This window comes from Salminus brasiliensis, chromosome 1 (genome assembly GCF_030463535.1).
Source record: "Salminus brasiliensis chromosome 1, fSalBra1.hap2, whole genome shotgun sequence".
In the NCBI taxonomy this organism is placed as follows: Eukaryota; Metazoa; Chordata; class Actinopteri; order Characiformes; family Bryconidae; genus Salminus; species Salminus brasiliensis.
This window is the reverse complement of record NC_132878.1, coordinates 64,819,631-64,835,213: the sequence shown is the minus strand read 5'-3', so window position 1 is coordinate 64,835,213 and position 15,583 is coordinate 64,819,631. Positions and strand designations below refer to the sequence as shown.

The 15,583-nt window shown below is 36.4% G+C and overlaps 1 protein-coding gene across 1 annotated transcript in view; it reads right to left on the bottom strand.

Annotated features, from left to right (window-relative positions):
* Window positions 1-10,122: 10,122 nt before the first annotated feature.
* Window positions 10,123-15,583, bottom strand: part of clvs2 (clavesin 2) — a 31,873-nt gene continuing 26,412 nt past the window's right edge. Inside the window, exon 5 of the mRNA XM_072686466.1 lies at window positions 10,123-14,411. Within this exon, the coding sequence (XP_072542567.1) occupies window positions 14,318-14,411 (94 nt within the window). The 3' untranslated portion in view covers window positions 10,123-14,317. The remainder of the gene's footprint in view (window positions 14,412-15,583) is intronic.

The following is a 15,583-nucleotide window of genomic DNA, read 5'->3' as shown; positions in this document are numbered from 1 at the left end:
AGAATCTTTATTTTCAAGAGTGGAAATGAACGGTACAGTATGTGAAATTATTTATGTACCTTTTGAACTGCACAAATTGCTCGCTTTGCAGTTATAATGTTTATGTTTCTTATCATCTTTAATTTACAGAGGCAAACAGAGGATATTACAGAGGATATTTTTTATTGTGCAGGAAAGTCATGGCCTTGTTCATACCATAGATAATTAATCCATGACATTGCATTAAACCAGAGAAAGGGCGTTTAACAGCAAAGTGGAAAAGTCAGATCATCCTTCATTTATTTACTTTCCAATGAAAAAGGTAATTAAGTGCAAATTATTCATTGTTAATTGTCTAAAAAATAAGAAAACATTAAAATATGTTAAACAGAACATCACACAGAAGCCATACTATACAAATTTATGATTGTGTTTTAGTGTTTATAGAGTCCACCCACTAGCATTCTTTAAGATTTACTGTCTGTGTTTCCGCAGAAATCTGCAGGAGATTTTTCCACTCTTACAGAGTTCAGTCTTAAACGTTTGAGGATTTTTAAAATGATCACCATCTATGTCCTTCCAAGCACATTCAATAATGTTGAGGACTGAAGTCAAGGGTGGCCAGTCTATTGTTCTAAGTGCTGCAGCAGTTTTTTATTTTTTTTATTATTTTTTTTAATCTGTTTGATTTTGTCAGTAAGTGCTTCTTCATTGTCTTCTCCTTAAATAATGGACACAAACATCTATAGCTAAAAACTTCAACTGCTCTTTATCTGATCTGTTTTGGTGGCCTACAGAGGGTTTATAATAATTTACATTTCCTCTGAATATTCTCTGCAACTCTTTGAAAAGGTTTTAAACTTTTTTTTACTTTTCTCAGTGATATAAAATGTAGCACCTAATGGCAGTTGTGACTGAAAATCAAATGAAGGTTGGTCTCTCATTTTTTCACAGTATTGTAAATCAATCTGAATTCCGAACAGACAGTGCAGCATACACAAAGAACTAAACCCTAAATTAACCTAAACTTAATTTGGTGCATATAGTAGGGATATAGTAGGGGCATAGAAAGCAAATCAAAAGTTAAAATGTTTGAATGTAATGTTTATCTAAACAAATGTAAAGTTACAAATGATCTGTTTACATTTCTTTTTGTTTTGTTTATTTATTTATTTTGTCTGCATTGGTTTATTTGAAATCTAAGCATATTTCATTTTTAATTGTCTGACATAAGTAATTTAAATATGTATTTTCTTATTTATTAGTCATATAATTTCACATTACTGAAGGAAGTTTTTTTTTTTTTTGCTGTGTTGGATTCTAGCCACGTAAACACAGTGGGCCTTATCTCCTGGCACAGGCCATTTCCGTTGACCATTCATAATAAGATTATGTAAAGAGCATCCGTGTTTGGCCACTAATATGCCTCTATCACCCTCATCTGTGTGTTGAGTGTGCTCATAGACTGTGGCAGGAGGCCTGAGTCTAAATTATAATTGCTACAAAAAGCTTATCTATATTAAAACAATACAGACAAACAGTTTCTGATGATGAATTTGAAACCCACAGTGCTTGACTGAAAGTAAATGACTTACACCCTTAATTTAATGCCATGATACTTGCTTTAAATGTCAAGAGTGTATGCTAATGCTAAACGAGAACCTTTGTGTTTGTAGATCATATTTTTGCTCTAATAAAAAGCAGAGCAAAAGTAGTATTTAACCACAGACTGCTCTCACTAAAGGAGCCTCTTTTAGGATTTGCATTGTGTACAATTGCATGTGATCGATTTGACTTGTTTGACATTTATACTGTGACCAATAGATGCTTTACTACAAACATTATGTCCTGACAAGGAGACAGTATAATTCATATTTCTCATTATGAAACCATGTTTTATTAGATTATAATGACACGTAACCAATTTTACCATCACTACATCTGTTATAAACATGACGCCCTGGTGTCCCGAAAGTCATGGCTGATATTTCTAGTCTGAAGTCTAGAAAAACACTTTTCTAATAATGTCTAATCCTTGGACAAATTCCAAGTCACTTGGGTGGATGTTTGAGGGCGACCTATTTAATAGTTTTCTGGTAACTGGCTAATGCAGACAGAAACCACATGACTAACATTGCAGCTTGTAACGTTGCAAGCTGAATGTACTGTTGATTAGTCCTGTTTATTAGTCTCTGTTCTTTTGTGTCATCATTGCAAACAGTTCCTGAAGGATGTACAGTATGATGTGTTTGTGTAATACATCTGGAAACTGTAGTGAAACAACACTGAAAAAAATGAATGCTGAATAATGATGATGCTGAGGGATACAATGTTGTGTTATTGAATATTACATGATGGGGCAAATAACATAGAAAATGTTATTTCAAGGCCACCATGATCCTTTAATGTAAGTTTATATGTCTAAAAATAGGCAGGATGCTTGTGAAACCCTGCAATAATGAGAAAAATGAGATAAATGTCTATATTTTTAGGCTGTTCTTTTTTGCTGTGTTGAAGATGGTGGTGTGGCGTGACTGTGTTGTTTGCTCACACACACTCTGACATCATCGCTGCTATGCTCCTGGAGTGTTTTCCAGTGCGTGGTAAATGTTCTAGGCCTTTAACTTAATTTTCATCGTCTTATTCAAAGCGACTTATGGAAGAAATGAATCTTTCATTTGTGTATATGAAGTATAGCTGGACCTAAAATATGAGGTAGCTTGTAAAAACATCAGCCTTTGTGATAGCAATGAGCCTTATTGACAGATGAGTAAGAGCAGAAAAGCAGAAAGCAACCATTTGCATACAAAGCATATGCCTTCATATGCTTACAGCGAGAATGGGCTGTGTAGTGACTGTACAGTTGTACTGCCATATGGTTGAGTTTTTGATTGTGATGGAGACAGTCAGCTGTATCAGCATGACTGAGAGGAGAGAAGTAGGCCACAGGAATAATCCCACTTTGAAGTTGCTGGGTGCTGTTTGCTGCTCACAAGCATTAAAGAGTTCTGTTCAGCAGTGGAGATGTCAGTTACTTCTCTCTAAACTATCAGCAACACTGACGGATAACCGAAATGTTTCAGTTGTGTCAGATCATTTACGTTCTTAGGAAACTAATGTCCAAGCGTATACTTGAGTGTGGATACTGATTTGATGCAAACGTAATGTTTCTGTGCACTGAAAGTGTAATGCATTAACAATTGCTGTGACTGTATTAAGCATAACTACATAGTTAATAACTTAATAATGCCTCAGTTAATCATTAACTAACTTGAGATGGCAGATTGTCTGATCCCTGTTCCCAAAACATCCTGGTGTAATCCTGTGCTTTCCTTTTTTTCGACTAATCTGCTCATGTACAGTTAAAGTAGGTGTGATAGAAATTAAAACGTGCTGGATTGTAAACTCTAGGAACAGGTTTGGGAACCCCTGGTGGATGGCAATGACTGTCTATCTTTACGAAGATAAGACTTGTTAAAGACTGATATCTTTTATTCAAACAGATTAATTCTAATTTATTACTTTCTATAATGTGAGAGCAATGTAATGAGTTCTTTATTAAACCCCCTTCAATGAATTACTCAGATTTTCTTCTAAATCTTTCTTTTCTTTATATATGTTCCATAAATGTTCTAAAAATTGTCGAATTTTTAACTGAACTTATTTAGCTATCAATTCATTTTTAGATTTAAGAATCTGTATATTTAAAAAATATTTAGGAAATAATTAAGAAATTATTTGTCTTTGTGACCCTTTTTGTAAAATAGCGAAAAAAAATCTACTTTTCCAGACAGAACAAGACAAGACAAACACTAATTACTGCAGTATTTAAAAAGTCATCATAAACTAATTAGACACAATGAATAATCTAAAAGAATCTTTTTTTCATCATTAGTGGATTAACTCATTACATGCCTATAGACATTTTCAAATGAATATGTTACATAAACAGACGTAACGCCAAACATAGTTAACCTGAAAGTCAAAGCTGTATATTGTAATACATTGTATTCATCATGTGGAAGTAATGCACACATTTGACTTAAGAAAAAATCTGCACATAGTTATTCATTATTTCGTTTCTGTTACTGTAGATATAACATGATTATAAAGAGGCATTTACTTTGACTTTCAACACTTGCTTGATTATTTCATTGCATGAGAATTTTTTGTTGTAGATATTTCTGGCATGTTGTCACATGTTAATTAATAAAGTATATTGATGCATCAATATAAATAAGGGGCGTTAAGGCTTACTGCTCTGGAAATTGACCCTATCCTGCTTTGTTGTGTTTTCCCTATTCTGTATGATCTTGCTTTCTTCCCTATTTTGCCCAATGCAAACACAATCAGACCGATCTGATCTGATCTCTGCAGTCAGATGGAGTTTGGTTGGTCGAATGTATTTCTTATGATATATGTGTTTCCTATGACTGTTTACTTGTCTGACATCAAGGCTGATTGGAAAAACAGTCCCCCACTCCTCCATTCAGAATTCTTTCAGCTGTGTAATGTTTTAGCTTCAGTTTTTGCACAGATGCTCTCACATTTTCCTGAAACAGCCTCTGATTCATAAAAAAGGATAGTGGGTTCTATGATGTAGAGCTTAACAGGCCCTGCTTGGTCTATGTGTTCTCTGGAAAGCTTTAGTCTTGCTTTGATGTTTATAGATAAACAGATGTTTCCTTTTTGCACATCTCCCATTAAATCTAACTTTTTTGGTCTCTTTCTGATGGTAGATGCTCTACTTTGGCTCCTCCAAAATCTTCTCTAACCATGTTCAAATCATCTGCAGTTGATGTGCTTAAAATATTAAATATTATTAGAATATTATTTATATTTGTTTGTTTAGTGATATTACCTCCATCTTTCAATATGTGGTAAACATCAAATGTTCATATGTTTAAATAAGTCCAAAGATGGGGATAAGGTAAATTAGAAAAGAATCTAAATTGTGCTCTAAAATAAAAAAAGTCATACATGTTTACATGAGATGATTTTTAAATGTATTTATTTATATGCATTATATATATATATATATATATATATATATATATATATATATATATATATATATATATATTACTGCTAATTGCTGTTGGAGATTATTTAACATATATTTATGTTATTTCGAGGCTCTAAAAAATCCTGCTTTTGAAATGTATGTTTATATTATTTAGTTCAGTTGTTTCATATATTTTTTCAAATGTAGGCATTGATTTCAGTCAGCTATTAAGGTTTCAGTGCTTCACTATACCTCACTTTTCGTCCAATGTTTCCAATAGATTTGTCTGAGCTGCAGCATGCATCACACTTGAAGTGGAAAGCTCAGCTTTAGCTGCTTGGCTTTTAAGGGCGAACACTTCTTGAACGTTTTTCTCGAGGGTATTTCTCAGCTGTTGTCTGGGCCCCCTTGTTAGAGGCATTCATGTTTTTAATTGAATCAAATGCTCTGAATTATTGGGCAGAAACGGAAGCAGATGGAGCAGTTCTGACTCTGCCCGGCTCTAATTCCCTTCAACTCTGTCTGACTTAGCCCACATCCATTAAGATCCAGCAGAAAAGGAGCACACTATTTTGAGCTGAATTCTCCACGGCTTCCCAGCTAAAATAAACATCATCTTAGCTGAGGTGTGGGCCTCCGGTCCCCAGCCTGTGTGAGCAGCCCAAGCAGGCCAGCATCAGCTGATGAGTGTGGATATGTGGGTCAGCCAGAGGACTAAATTACTGCAATGTGCTTTATGCTCAGTACTGCACTGCCTCCACATAAATAATAAAGATGAGGCACTAGCTCTGAGATTTTTTGTCTTTCATTTTAAGCCACCCAGTTTCTCCAAAATATCGTCCACTATAGCAACCAGGCACAGATGTCTAACCATTCTGCAAGATCTTACGATCTCTCCCTTCCCCAAATGCTGCCAGTACATATTTAGGACACAATGCCTCAAACTGCATGTGTTAAGTAATATAATATATATGTTGTTTAACATTGTACGAAATAAAGAAACTTATATGTATATATATAAAATAAAATAAATAAAAAAATAAAAATATATATATACTCCTTTATTCCAAACACCCACTATCACACACAAACGCAAATTTAACAAGACATAATAGCCCTAATAGGGTCTCCACACATGTGTCCAGTTTACTGGGACTTTGCCAGCTCAGCCGTTGTGTGCTTACTGTGGTTTTCCTTTTCGTTTAAGCAGGCCATTTAATGCCGTTCACCTAGGCTCGTTAGACTGAACAGCCACAGGTGAATGGCATCAGGGTGGTGTTGGGTCCCACCTCCTCATCACCACAAGTGACATACATTTACATTTACATTTATGGTATTTAGCTGACGCTCTTACCCAGAGCGATTTCCAGGTTTACTTGTATTACAGAGGTGGGCCAATGTAGTGTTAGGAGTCTTGCCCAAGGCCTCTTCTTGGTGTAGCGCAGCATAGTCACCCAGACCAGGAATTAAACCCCAGTTTCACACATGGTGTGGTAGCTCAGTGGCAGGTAGTGGTATTATCTGTGGCGCCGCACCAACCATGAGAAATAAAACAGTTTCAGAAACAATATAATAAACATATCAGGCCTATTATTTAATTCCCTAACCCATCCACACAGTATAATTTAATTACAACAGTGAAAATGATGCATGTGTGAGCTGCTTTAATTGAGATCAAGAGGAGAAACAAAAGACAAATGTCAGGCACAGATAAACAGCTCAGAAGAAGCTACAAAGAAGAACAAGAACAGAAAAAAGCAATGAATGGTAGCAAAATCCACAACGTACTAGCAATGATACAGGTCAAAGACAAGGGCTTTAAAAAGACTGACAGAAAACAAGAAACAACTGAGAACATTGACTGAGGAGCAGGGTCACAAACAAAACACAGGCGGACATGATAATAAGGGGGCGGAGCTATGGCAAACAGGAGAGGAGAGGTGGCATATGCTGCCTTCAAGGCAAGTTGGAAATATTGTGATTATGAGATGAACACACATAAATGCTACCACAATGATGTGAAAATCCTGTAGTTAAGTGAAAGTGAATATACCTTTTGTAAAGTGTTAACTGAGTAACAGTAGAAGTCTTCTGTGTATATTTGTTCTTAAGCTAATGGAAGGAGAAGTACTTGCAGAGTCCAGAGAAAATATCTACACTGATTGAACATGTAGAATTAGCAATTAGTTGTTGGCTGGATAAGCCTTTCTATATATTTTAACATAAATTAGCAGAGCTTTCTTTATATTACAGCAATGCTAGTATCCAATGTATAAGAAAACCAAATTGCTGATTAAATACATTTGGAGTATGAAGGTAATTGTGAAAATTAGTTATTGCACAAACTGACTACAAATAATTAAGTCTTACTAAAGTAAGAGAGCAAGCTTGCATACAATTATATTGTTTCTGAGAACTAATGCTATCTTTGTTATCTAAGTAATTCTGTCACTTAAATAGAGCATCATGACAATGATATGACACCTATGTTTTGTATAAAGTAAATAAAATATAATGAATTGCAAGGAATAGGTACGTGGCCTGTTTGAATGACATCATTTATTTATCAGGGGGAAAAAATCACCCGGATGAAAAATGTGCATATGCCACATTCAATAGACTGCTCCGTATGCCTGAAAATGTGTGAGTCACGAGCACACTGCTGCTGCACAACACTCCGTAAAAACAAACTGTCTCATGGGCAAGAGCAACAGAAAAGCGTCCTTAGGGCAGCCTCGCTGCCTCTTCTCCGTTTCAGTGTGTCCACTTCAGACTGAGGCGATTGCTACAATATGGAGGCTGCTGGTTTGAGTGGACAGAGTGACTGTGAGCTTCATATTAGCTCTGGCATCTCATGCTCTCAGTAGAGAAATAAAGGCCCCACAGATAAATGCGGTATGCTCAATGGTGAAGGAGCTTCTGTGCCCCTCGAACTGGAGACTCTGGACACATGCAGATACTAGAGAACTCAGCAGAACAAAGGAGCATCAATAACATTGTCAGGCACAGTCCTGGATTTAATAAACACATTTTTTTAATTAGTGTAGGTCCTCTAGTGCTGCTCATTATAAGTTACTAGAAGAGCAGCCAGGCGCCTAGACACTTTACAGAAGCTCCTCCACTAAATAATATATGAAGAACAGACATTTTCTTCTGCATGAGGACACAGAAGACTGGAGAGTGTTCTGAGTACTGGCAGAGGAGTGCATGAGTGGGTGGCACAGAAGGTGAGTGGGGGAAAAGGAAGGATCCTGCTGTGGGATGTCCTGTGTAAGCCTACGACATCACCTGCCACCTTTTTAAAGAAAAATTATCAGGGCTACTCGGGCATTAAAACGATGGTTCAGAGAAGATTCTAATTTGCACATTTTTTCTCTTTACTTAGATGTAGTTAATCAGCCAAGAGTTATGGAGGTAATGTACAGTTTGGGTCAACATTTTCCATACACTCATCATGGAAATTAATGTCATGGCAAAATCTTAAACCATCAGCTAGATGATTGAAACTTTGACACAACTGGTTGATCCAACAGGACCGTGACCATAAACACATAAAAAGTGACGGGGAAACGGCCTTCCCAAAGTCCTGACCACAACTCTATCAATTCTGCCAAGAGGAGTGGTCAAATATTCAGGCTTGATGATTAAGCTTGTTGATGGCTACCAGAAACGTGTGGTTAAGACACAAAACTCGCTAAGAGACATGTAACCAAATATCAGGAGAGCTGTATGTATATTTTTGATGCTGTATGTATACAGTTGACACTGTGTTGATTTCAGATGTCTCAAGTAAAAAAATAAGGCGAATAAATAATTTAAAGCCCGACTTTGCCTTGACATTCACTGGCCATGTTGAGTGCATGTAAACGTTTGACCATAACAATAGCTAAAGAATCTATGAAAGCTTTTAGCTGGCAAGTTAGTACTGCTATTACAATGTCAGTAGTTCTAGCTAACTTCTGCCAGAATCAGACACCACAGAAGTGCTTCCCCTTCTTTAAAGCTTACACCAATCTTTATTTTTGGGGTTTCTGTTAAAATAAAATACCTACACCAGAATATAGCAAAAATAAAATAATTACCCTTCAAGTAGAAGCAAAAGTAGCAAAATTTGACATTAGTCTGTTCTGGATTGGCATTCGTTTTTGTCTGCATGCTTTCTTTTCTGCAGCACTGCACTTCTAACTGAATGTCAGTATTCTCTGAAAATTATAATAACAACCTTAATCCTGCACTTATCTTGGGATCTAGAGATTAATTTATTCAAAGGTCTGCTACCTTTTGTGTCTTTTTCTATCAGCTTTCTTTGCATGTACAAAATAAATGACAATAAATGAGGATCACCCCCCAGAGGTTTTCTGGTTAAAATTACTGGACTGGCTGGAAATCTTTAGTTACCTGCAGAGCCGCAGAGCTTTGTTTGTTTCTGAGAAAAACATAAGTTCTAACAAATTGTGAGCACAGTTTGAAGCAACTGTGTGATGATTTAGGCACATAGTTTGAACAATGCTAAGCCAGAGGCTATAAGCTACACTCTAAGCAAAAATGGTTCTGCAAGAAGTTTTCCTTGCATGCGAAGGAATCATTCAAATGGTTCTGTAAGTGGTCTTGGTTCTAAATAGAACAGTTGCTTTTACTAGACCTTTTTAGGGCTGTACTGTTTCTGTAGCTGTAGTCACTGTACTGTAGCACTTATTGGACCTTTAGTACAAAGGCAAACTTTATCAGCTACACATAGGGTAAAGTGGAAAACTAAGTAACTTTGATTTTTGGCAAAACCCATCCTCACCTGCCCTGTGGGTCAGTGTTATCCAAAACAGAAATAACTTACAGAACCATTCAAATGTTGGATGCATTTATCTTAATAATTGAACAATAACTTATACAGTGTATAAAGGCTTATACAGTGTTTCAAACATGTTAATGTTCTGCTTGTGATAACCACATTTACTTACAATCAATTCTAGATATTACTTACATTATAATCCTTTTCTTAATTGTTTAACAATTCAGTCATTTAAGAAACAAAATAGTTTTGTACTAGTGCTGGTGATGGCAATCATTTAAACACAAGTGTACTTATGAATTCTTAAAATCTTTAAAAGTGAGAACATAAATGAATGTAAATATCCAAGCCATTTAAAGGTGTATCAATATTTATTGGTTCTATTTTGCTTCTTTCATAGTTCCGTTTCAGTTACATAACTTTTAACTCAGCATTTTGTTCATAAGGACATATACACATATTTACTCCTGCTCAACACTTTCCTTTCTGTCACAAATGGTTTTCTTTCTGATAACATCTTCATTCTGTATGGGCCCTTTCATCGTTATTAATATTATTATATACAATCAAGGTGATATGAAAATTCAACCAAACAGCTAAAGAAATAAAACAATGCTATGAATACTGGAAATATTATAATATTGAAATATACCTACAGTAACTGATCTTTAGAAAAGCAGAGGACTATTCTTTGTCTCATTGAGTGGGGTAGCTTTGGTTGTAGTGGTAATACATTTTAGTACTCGTATGAGTGCTTATATAAAGCAAGGCCTATAAATGAAGACGATTTGAGAAACATTCCAGATGCTTACAAATATCAAAAACAAAAAAAGGCTGTCCACAACGGTGCATAACAAAAGTACAAATGACAAGTGATCTTAAGACACTAGTCCTGATGGTAATACTAAACCCGGTTCAATCCACAGCACCATTGGAGGATTGACAGCTATAAATACTTTCCTGGTAAACATATTCCACATTTTGACAAATCACTACTTCATAAAGACAGAGAAACTAATACTGACTGGCTGCAGGGAATCCTCTGACAGAGCACAAAGCAGCATAAGAAGAAAAAAAAAGTTATGTGACATTTGTTCACCAAATCTAAAATGTCATTTTCTGCATTTTTTATCGCTCAAGTCTGCTGAAGGCCCGTGTTGGCCTACAGTGAATCTGAATACGGATGGAAGAGAAACGTGGAGGCCCTTTAAAAGTGAAATGTACAAAAATCTTATGCACAAAAAACTTAAGCACATGTCTAAAGTCTAAACTTCTAGCGTTGTCTTGAAGCTCTATTGCATTGAACTTTCGTTAGGCAGTCTTATTGACAGTTTGTGAATTTTTGTATTTTATATGTACATACATGATTTATTTTCCTACATTCTTTGCATGTACACAAAATACAATCTTGATGCTACCCTTTTGGTTTTGTTTTGAATTTGTATTACTACACAACAAAAATGTTTCAAAATTGCATAATTAAATACATAAGTAGATACACAATGAAATTTATTTACATTCAAACTACACTCTGTATTGACAAGCTTGAGTCTGCACTTCTGACTTACTTCTGATGTGGCTTTTTTTATGTGAACACAAGTGCAGGAAGACTTTCCTTCAAATTCTAATAAATGCCTTTTCTTTTACTACAAAAACATATCTGCTATGGATTGAAGCTGCCTGGTTCAAAGAGCTACTAGGGAGAAGTAATACAGTATATGAAATTGCAACCTGCTTTTAGATTTCTAGGGATTAATAGATTCAGTTTTCTCTCAATGAATTCAATGCATCAGCAAATCTTGAAACCAGTAGTTCTCTGTCTTTGTCTTGCACAGCTGATTGGACTCGTCAGGTAATTATGAAGCCCTTAATAAGCTGACAGATGTATTACAACAAAAAAAAGTAAGCAACATTCTCGCCCCAGGAATGCATTGGGAGCTACAATCTTAAACCTTCCACAGTCTGTCTTAAAGGAAGGAAAATGTTTAACTGAGCTGTGTGTGGTACTCAGTCTGGAATGACAGTCTAAAGTAAAGAGGTGCTATTCATGCCCTATTAGCTCAGATTTTTTCCCCATTGCTCCCTTATTAGGAGTAACTGAAAATAGTCATGCATAAAATTCACTTGGCCTTGTGTACAACATTTCCATAAGAATAAGACATATTACATTAACACAGTTACTGTGCAATGTAAGTGAACTGAAAAACTTGATTGTGCCCCCAGTGGTCTCTAGGTAGATACAGACGATAAAACCATGCAAGCTAGTTAGGTATTCTGCAGCTTGACAGTTTAAACACTAACATAATTAGAAATTAGAAAGTGATTTTTTAAATAGCCTTGTTTAATGTAGAACACCCAAATGATGCTCATACATATCAGTGTTACCTTAATGTAAACACACACTGGGACGGCTTTGGGGTGGTCACAGTTCTCAATGTTAAGTCTATTTTGACATTTTAGATAAAAAGAAAATCGAGTTGAACAAACTTTACACTGATTTATCACTGTGCAGTTTCTATCTTCCACTGTAGTTCGAGGTTGATTTGTGGTGCTTTTACTTGAGTAATTATTTTCACTAAAGCATAACTTAGCATGGGTTAAGCAAACTACCTACCTTTAGTCTTCATCACACTGCAGCTTATGCCAATATCGGACAGCAAGAGATTGAATAAAGGACTTTTCTGATTCGTGAGGAGGACTGACTGATTAAAATTCAATGCAATAGAACCAAGCTAAAGCACAGAGCTAGACAATTACACTATCTGCAATGTTAGCATTTCTCCTTTGAATCAACCAGAGAAGATCACGGCCCAAACCCAGAAACTGCTGTGGACATCTCCAGTATAGGCTAGATGGTTAGGTGAATCCATGCGGTAAATCATTACGACAAGCTGCTCTATGAATCTAATATTAATGTGCTGTAATTTGTACCAACATTCAATTCACAATGAACACTAGGGGTCAATATGCCCAGTGCTAAACACATTTTAGAGCTAAATATAAAAAATTCAGTGCTGTTTGACCCACTCTCATCTTCTTATTTGACCTTGCAATTGGGTAAACCTTAAGTTCGAGGTGTTTTCTAATTTCAACACCTGTCGAGAGCTTGTTGCACTTAAATAAAATAACACGTTTAAAGGGAAATTGAAATAACTCGAATAATCCGACCATAATAAAAAAATTCAGCAATAATTGGTTGATATTGTTCCTGCCATGCCCACTGCATATAAATCACTTCCTCACAGGCAATTTTCTCACTGAATGCTAGCAGGCCTAATCAGCACAGACAAGACTTCATTACTGCCATTGTAGGGTTAGCACAATACAATCCAACCAGTCAAGATGTTTGCCTTGTTTCCTTATAAAGACCCACAGCTTAGGCTTGTGGTAAACAAACAAGTGATTACTGCAGTCAGAAAAGTTTTCTAATACGATCTACATAATCCACATTAAAAATAGCCTAATTACAGCTTGATTTTGAATGCATTCTTCAAAATCTATGCAAACATAAGGAATCATATGATTATGCTGCAGGCTGTGAAATGCTTTGGTGGCATTTGCTTTTGGTAAATCTGCGAAACAGGCTGGTCATCTACGATGCTGCCAGCGTGCCGATAATATTATCTGAGGAAAAGCAGGAGATAAAACATCATTTTCATGTTGATTGGAATGAAAAATAATTGATCTAGCCAACATGAAGGGGTCTGATGTCTGGAGAACAGAAGTGTGAGGCTTTCATTAAACACAGTCCTGACTCAGCAGGAACACCTCTGAAACACTAAACTAATACGATTGTGTTACGGTAATAAATGTGAACAGCCCCTGCAGGCCATACTCAGTGTTGGCACAGTTCAGTCTGTGCATAAATCGAAATCATATCTGTAAATCATAACTCTAATTTGTTATGCCTTGCTGCGGTGTAAAGGGGTATTTGCTTCGAAAGACTACAACCTGAACCACAGACGTTTGACGCTTCACCCTAATGAAAGCAGCAAATGCTTATACGACACGGTTAACCACCATATGCTTTTCTGTTTTTTTCGATCTTTTTTGAATGTACTAATCATTAATCATAAATCCTGAGCTGCACTTGGTGATTTGGACGATCGAAATACCAAAAGCTCCCCCCACCCCAACCCCGCCAACAGTCTCCTACAACACCACTCTCCACAAACTTATCACGAGAAAGCACATACAGAAATATTCACAGCAGTCTTTTACAAGTGTTCATCTCACGATTACTCCCCGAAATCCTAAGCGTAGATCCACCCGTGTATTTACAGATTTAAATTGGCACTTAACAGTTACATATGAATGTCTTCCATCAGCTCTTTGCTTCAAAAATATCACTTTAAATGCTGTCTGTCCCCAGTGTTTCCACAAACTCTCCTCATCTTCCGTCCTTTTCTTTCTTTCAGCATTTTTTTTCTTTCTTTTTCTTCTTTTCTGTCTTTGTACATTTTTTTTCTCAGGTTGTGGAACTGGGTGCACTCGTCCCTGGCGTTCAGCGCTTGAAGTTTGCTCATAGCCAGGGGAATTAAAAGCCTTTAGTCCAGCGAAAGCAGCGGCTGCATGTTCTCCTCTTCGTTTTTCACTTTTTCTGGCCGTTTAAGCACTCCAGGCTCCACCACCGACTGGGACCTGCACACATAAATAAAATATGATCAGCATCAGAGGAAGCAGCGCTCAGCAACAAGCCACGGCTAACAATGTCTTGTGTTTGTTATTGACCGGCAGTAAAAAGTGCAAGTAAACATACCCCAAATTACATAGGCTAAAACACACAGGCACATACACAGAACTGTGCAAAGATGTTACTAAATATTTAACAAGGCTGAACAAACATAAAAATGCATAAGAATGTACGTTGTGCTTCAGTTTAGCTTGAAAACTAATCCGGAAGAAGCCTTTCCCCAGAAATGGGAAGTTTTATTCTCAGTGTAATATTTTCATGGTAGAACAACCTAAAAGTAGGGGGCAGCTGTGCCCTAAAAAGTTAGGAATCAGCCTTGAAAAGGGAAGGTTGCTGATTCAATATTCTGGACCGTCAGGACAGGGAGGTGAGGGAAGGGAAGGAACAGTACCTTCTTCTCCCTCAACATTCACAATGTGCTCATTGGGCGCTGAGATGACTGCCCACTGCTCACTGCCTTATTCACTCTTGTGAGTGGTCTGTGTTCACTGTCATTGATGGGTTAAAGGCATAGGCTGAATTTAGTTGTGCTGTTGGGTGATCACTGTAAAGTGTGTTTCAAATTCTTCTAAAAAAAAAAATCACTGTTTCAGCATATCCCTGTAATAACTGACTATGTAACCAATTACTAAAATATATTTTGAAAAGAACATAATGTCAAGGAAAAATACCTTGTATTGTGCATGACTTTGTATGAAACTACAAAACAAATAAAAGCGAATGCAGCTCAACCAGCTACCGTTGCTTTTGTGCATTAATATAATGTGATTATTAGAATGACTGAGCCGTGTCAGATGTAAGCTAAGTTGTTGTTAGGGAAGATAGGGTTTAACTCTGTTCCCAGAATAATAGGAATGCATAAAATGGCCATGTTGGTCACAGTAAAATGGGTTAGCACGAGGATTGGACCTTCTTGTGTGCTTTCTGTTTTCTAACACTATAAAAAAGCTGCCTTTGTTGTTGGATACCCTGTGGATTCCCACCACTATAGAAACAAAATTCACATTAATATGGAAAAACAAATGAATGATTAAACAAGGCTATTAAAAAAAATATGTTAATCTAATTATGTTAGTGGTTAAACTGTCAAGCTGTAGAATACCTAACTAATAGGAGAACT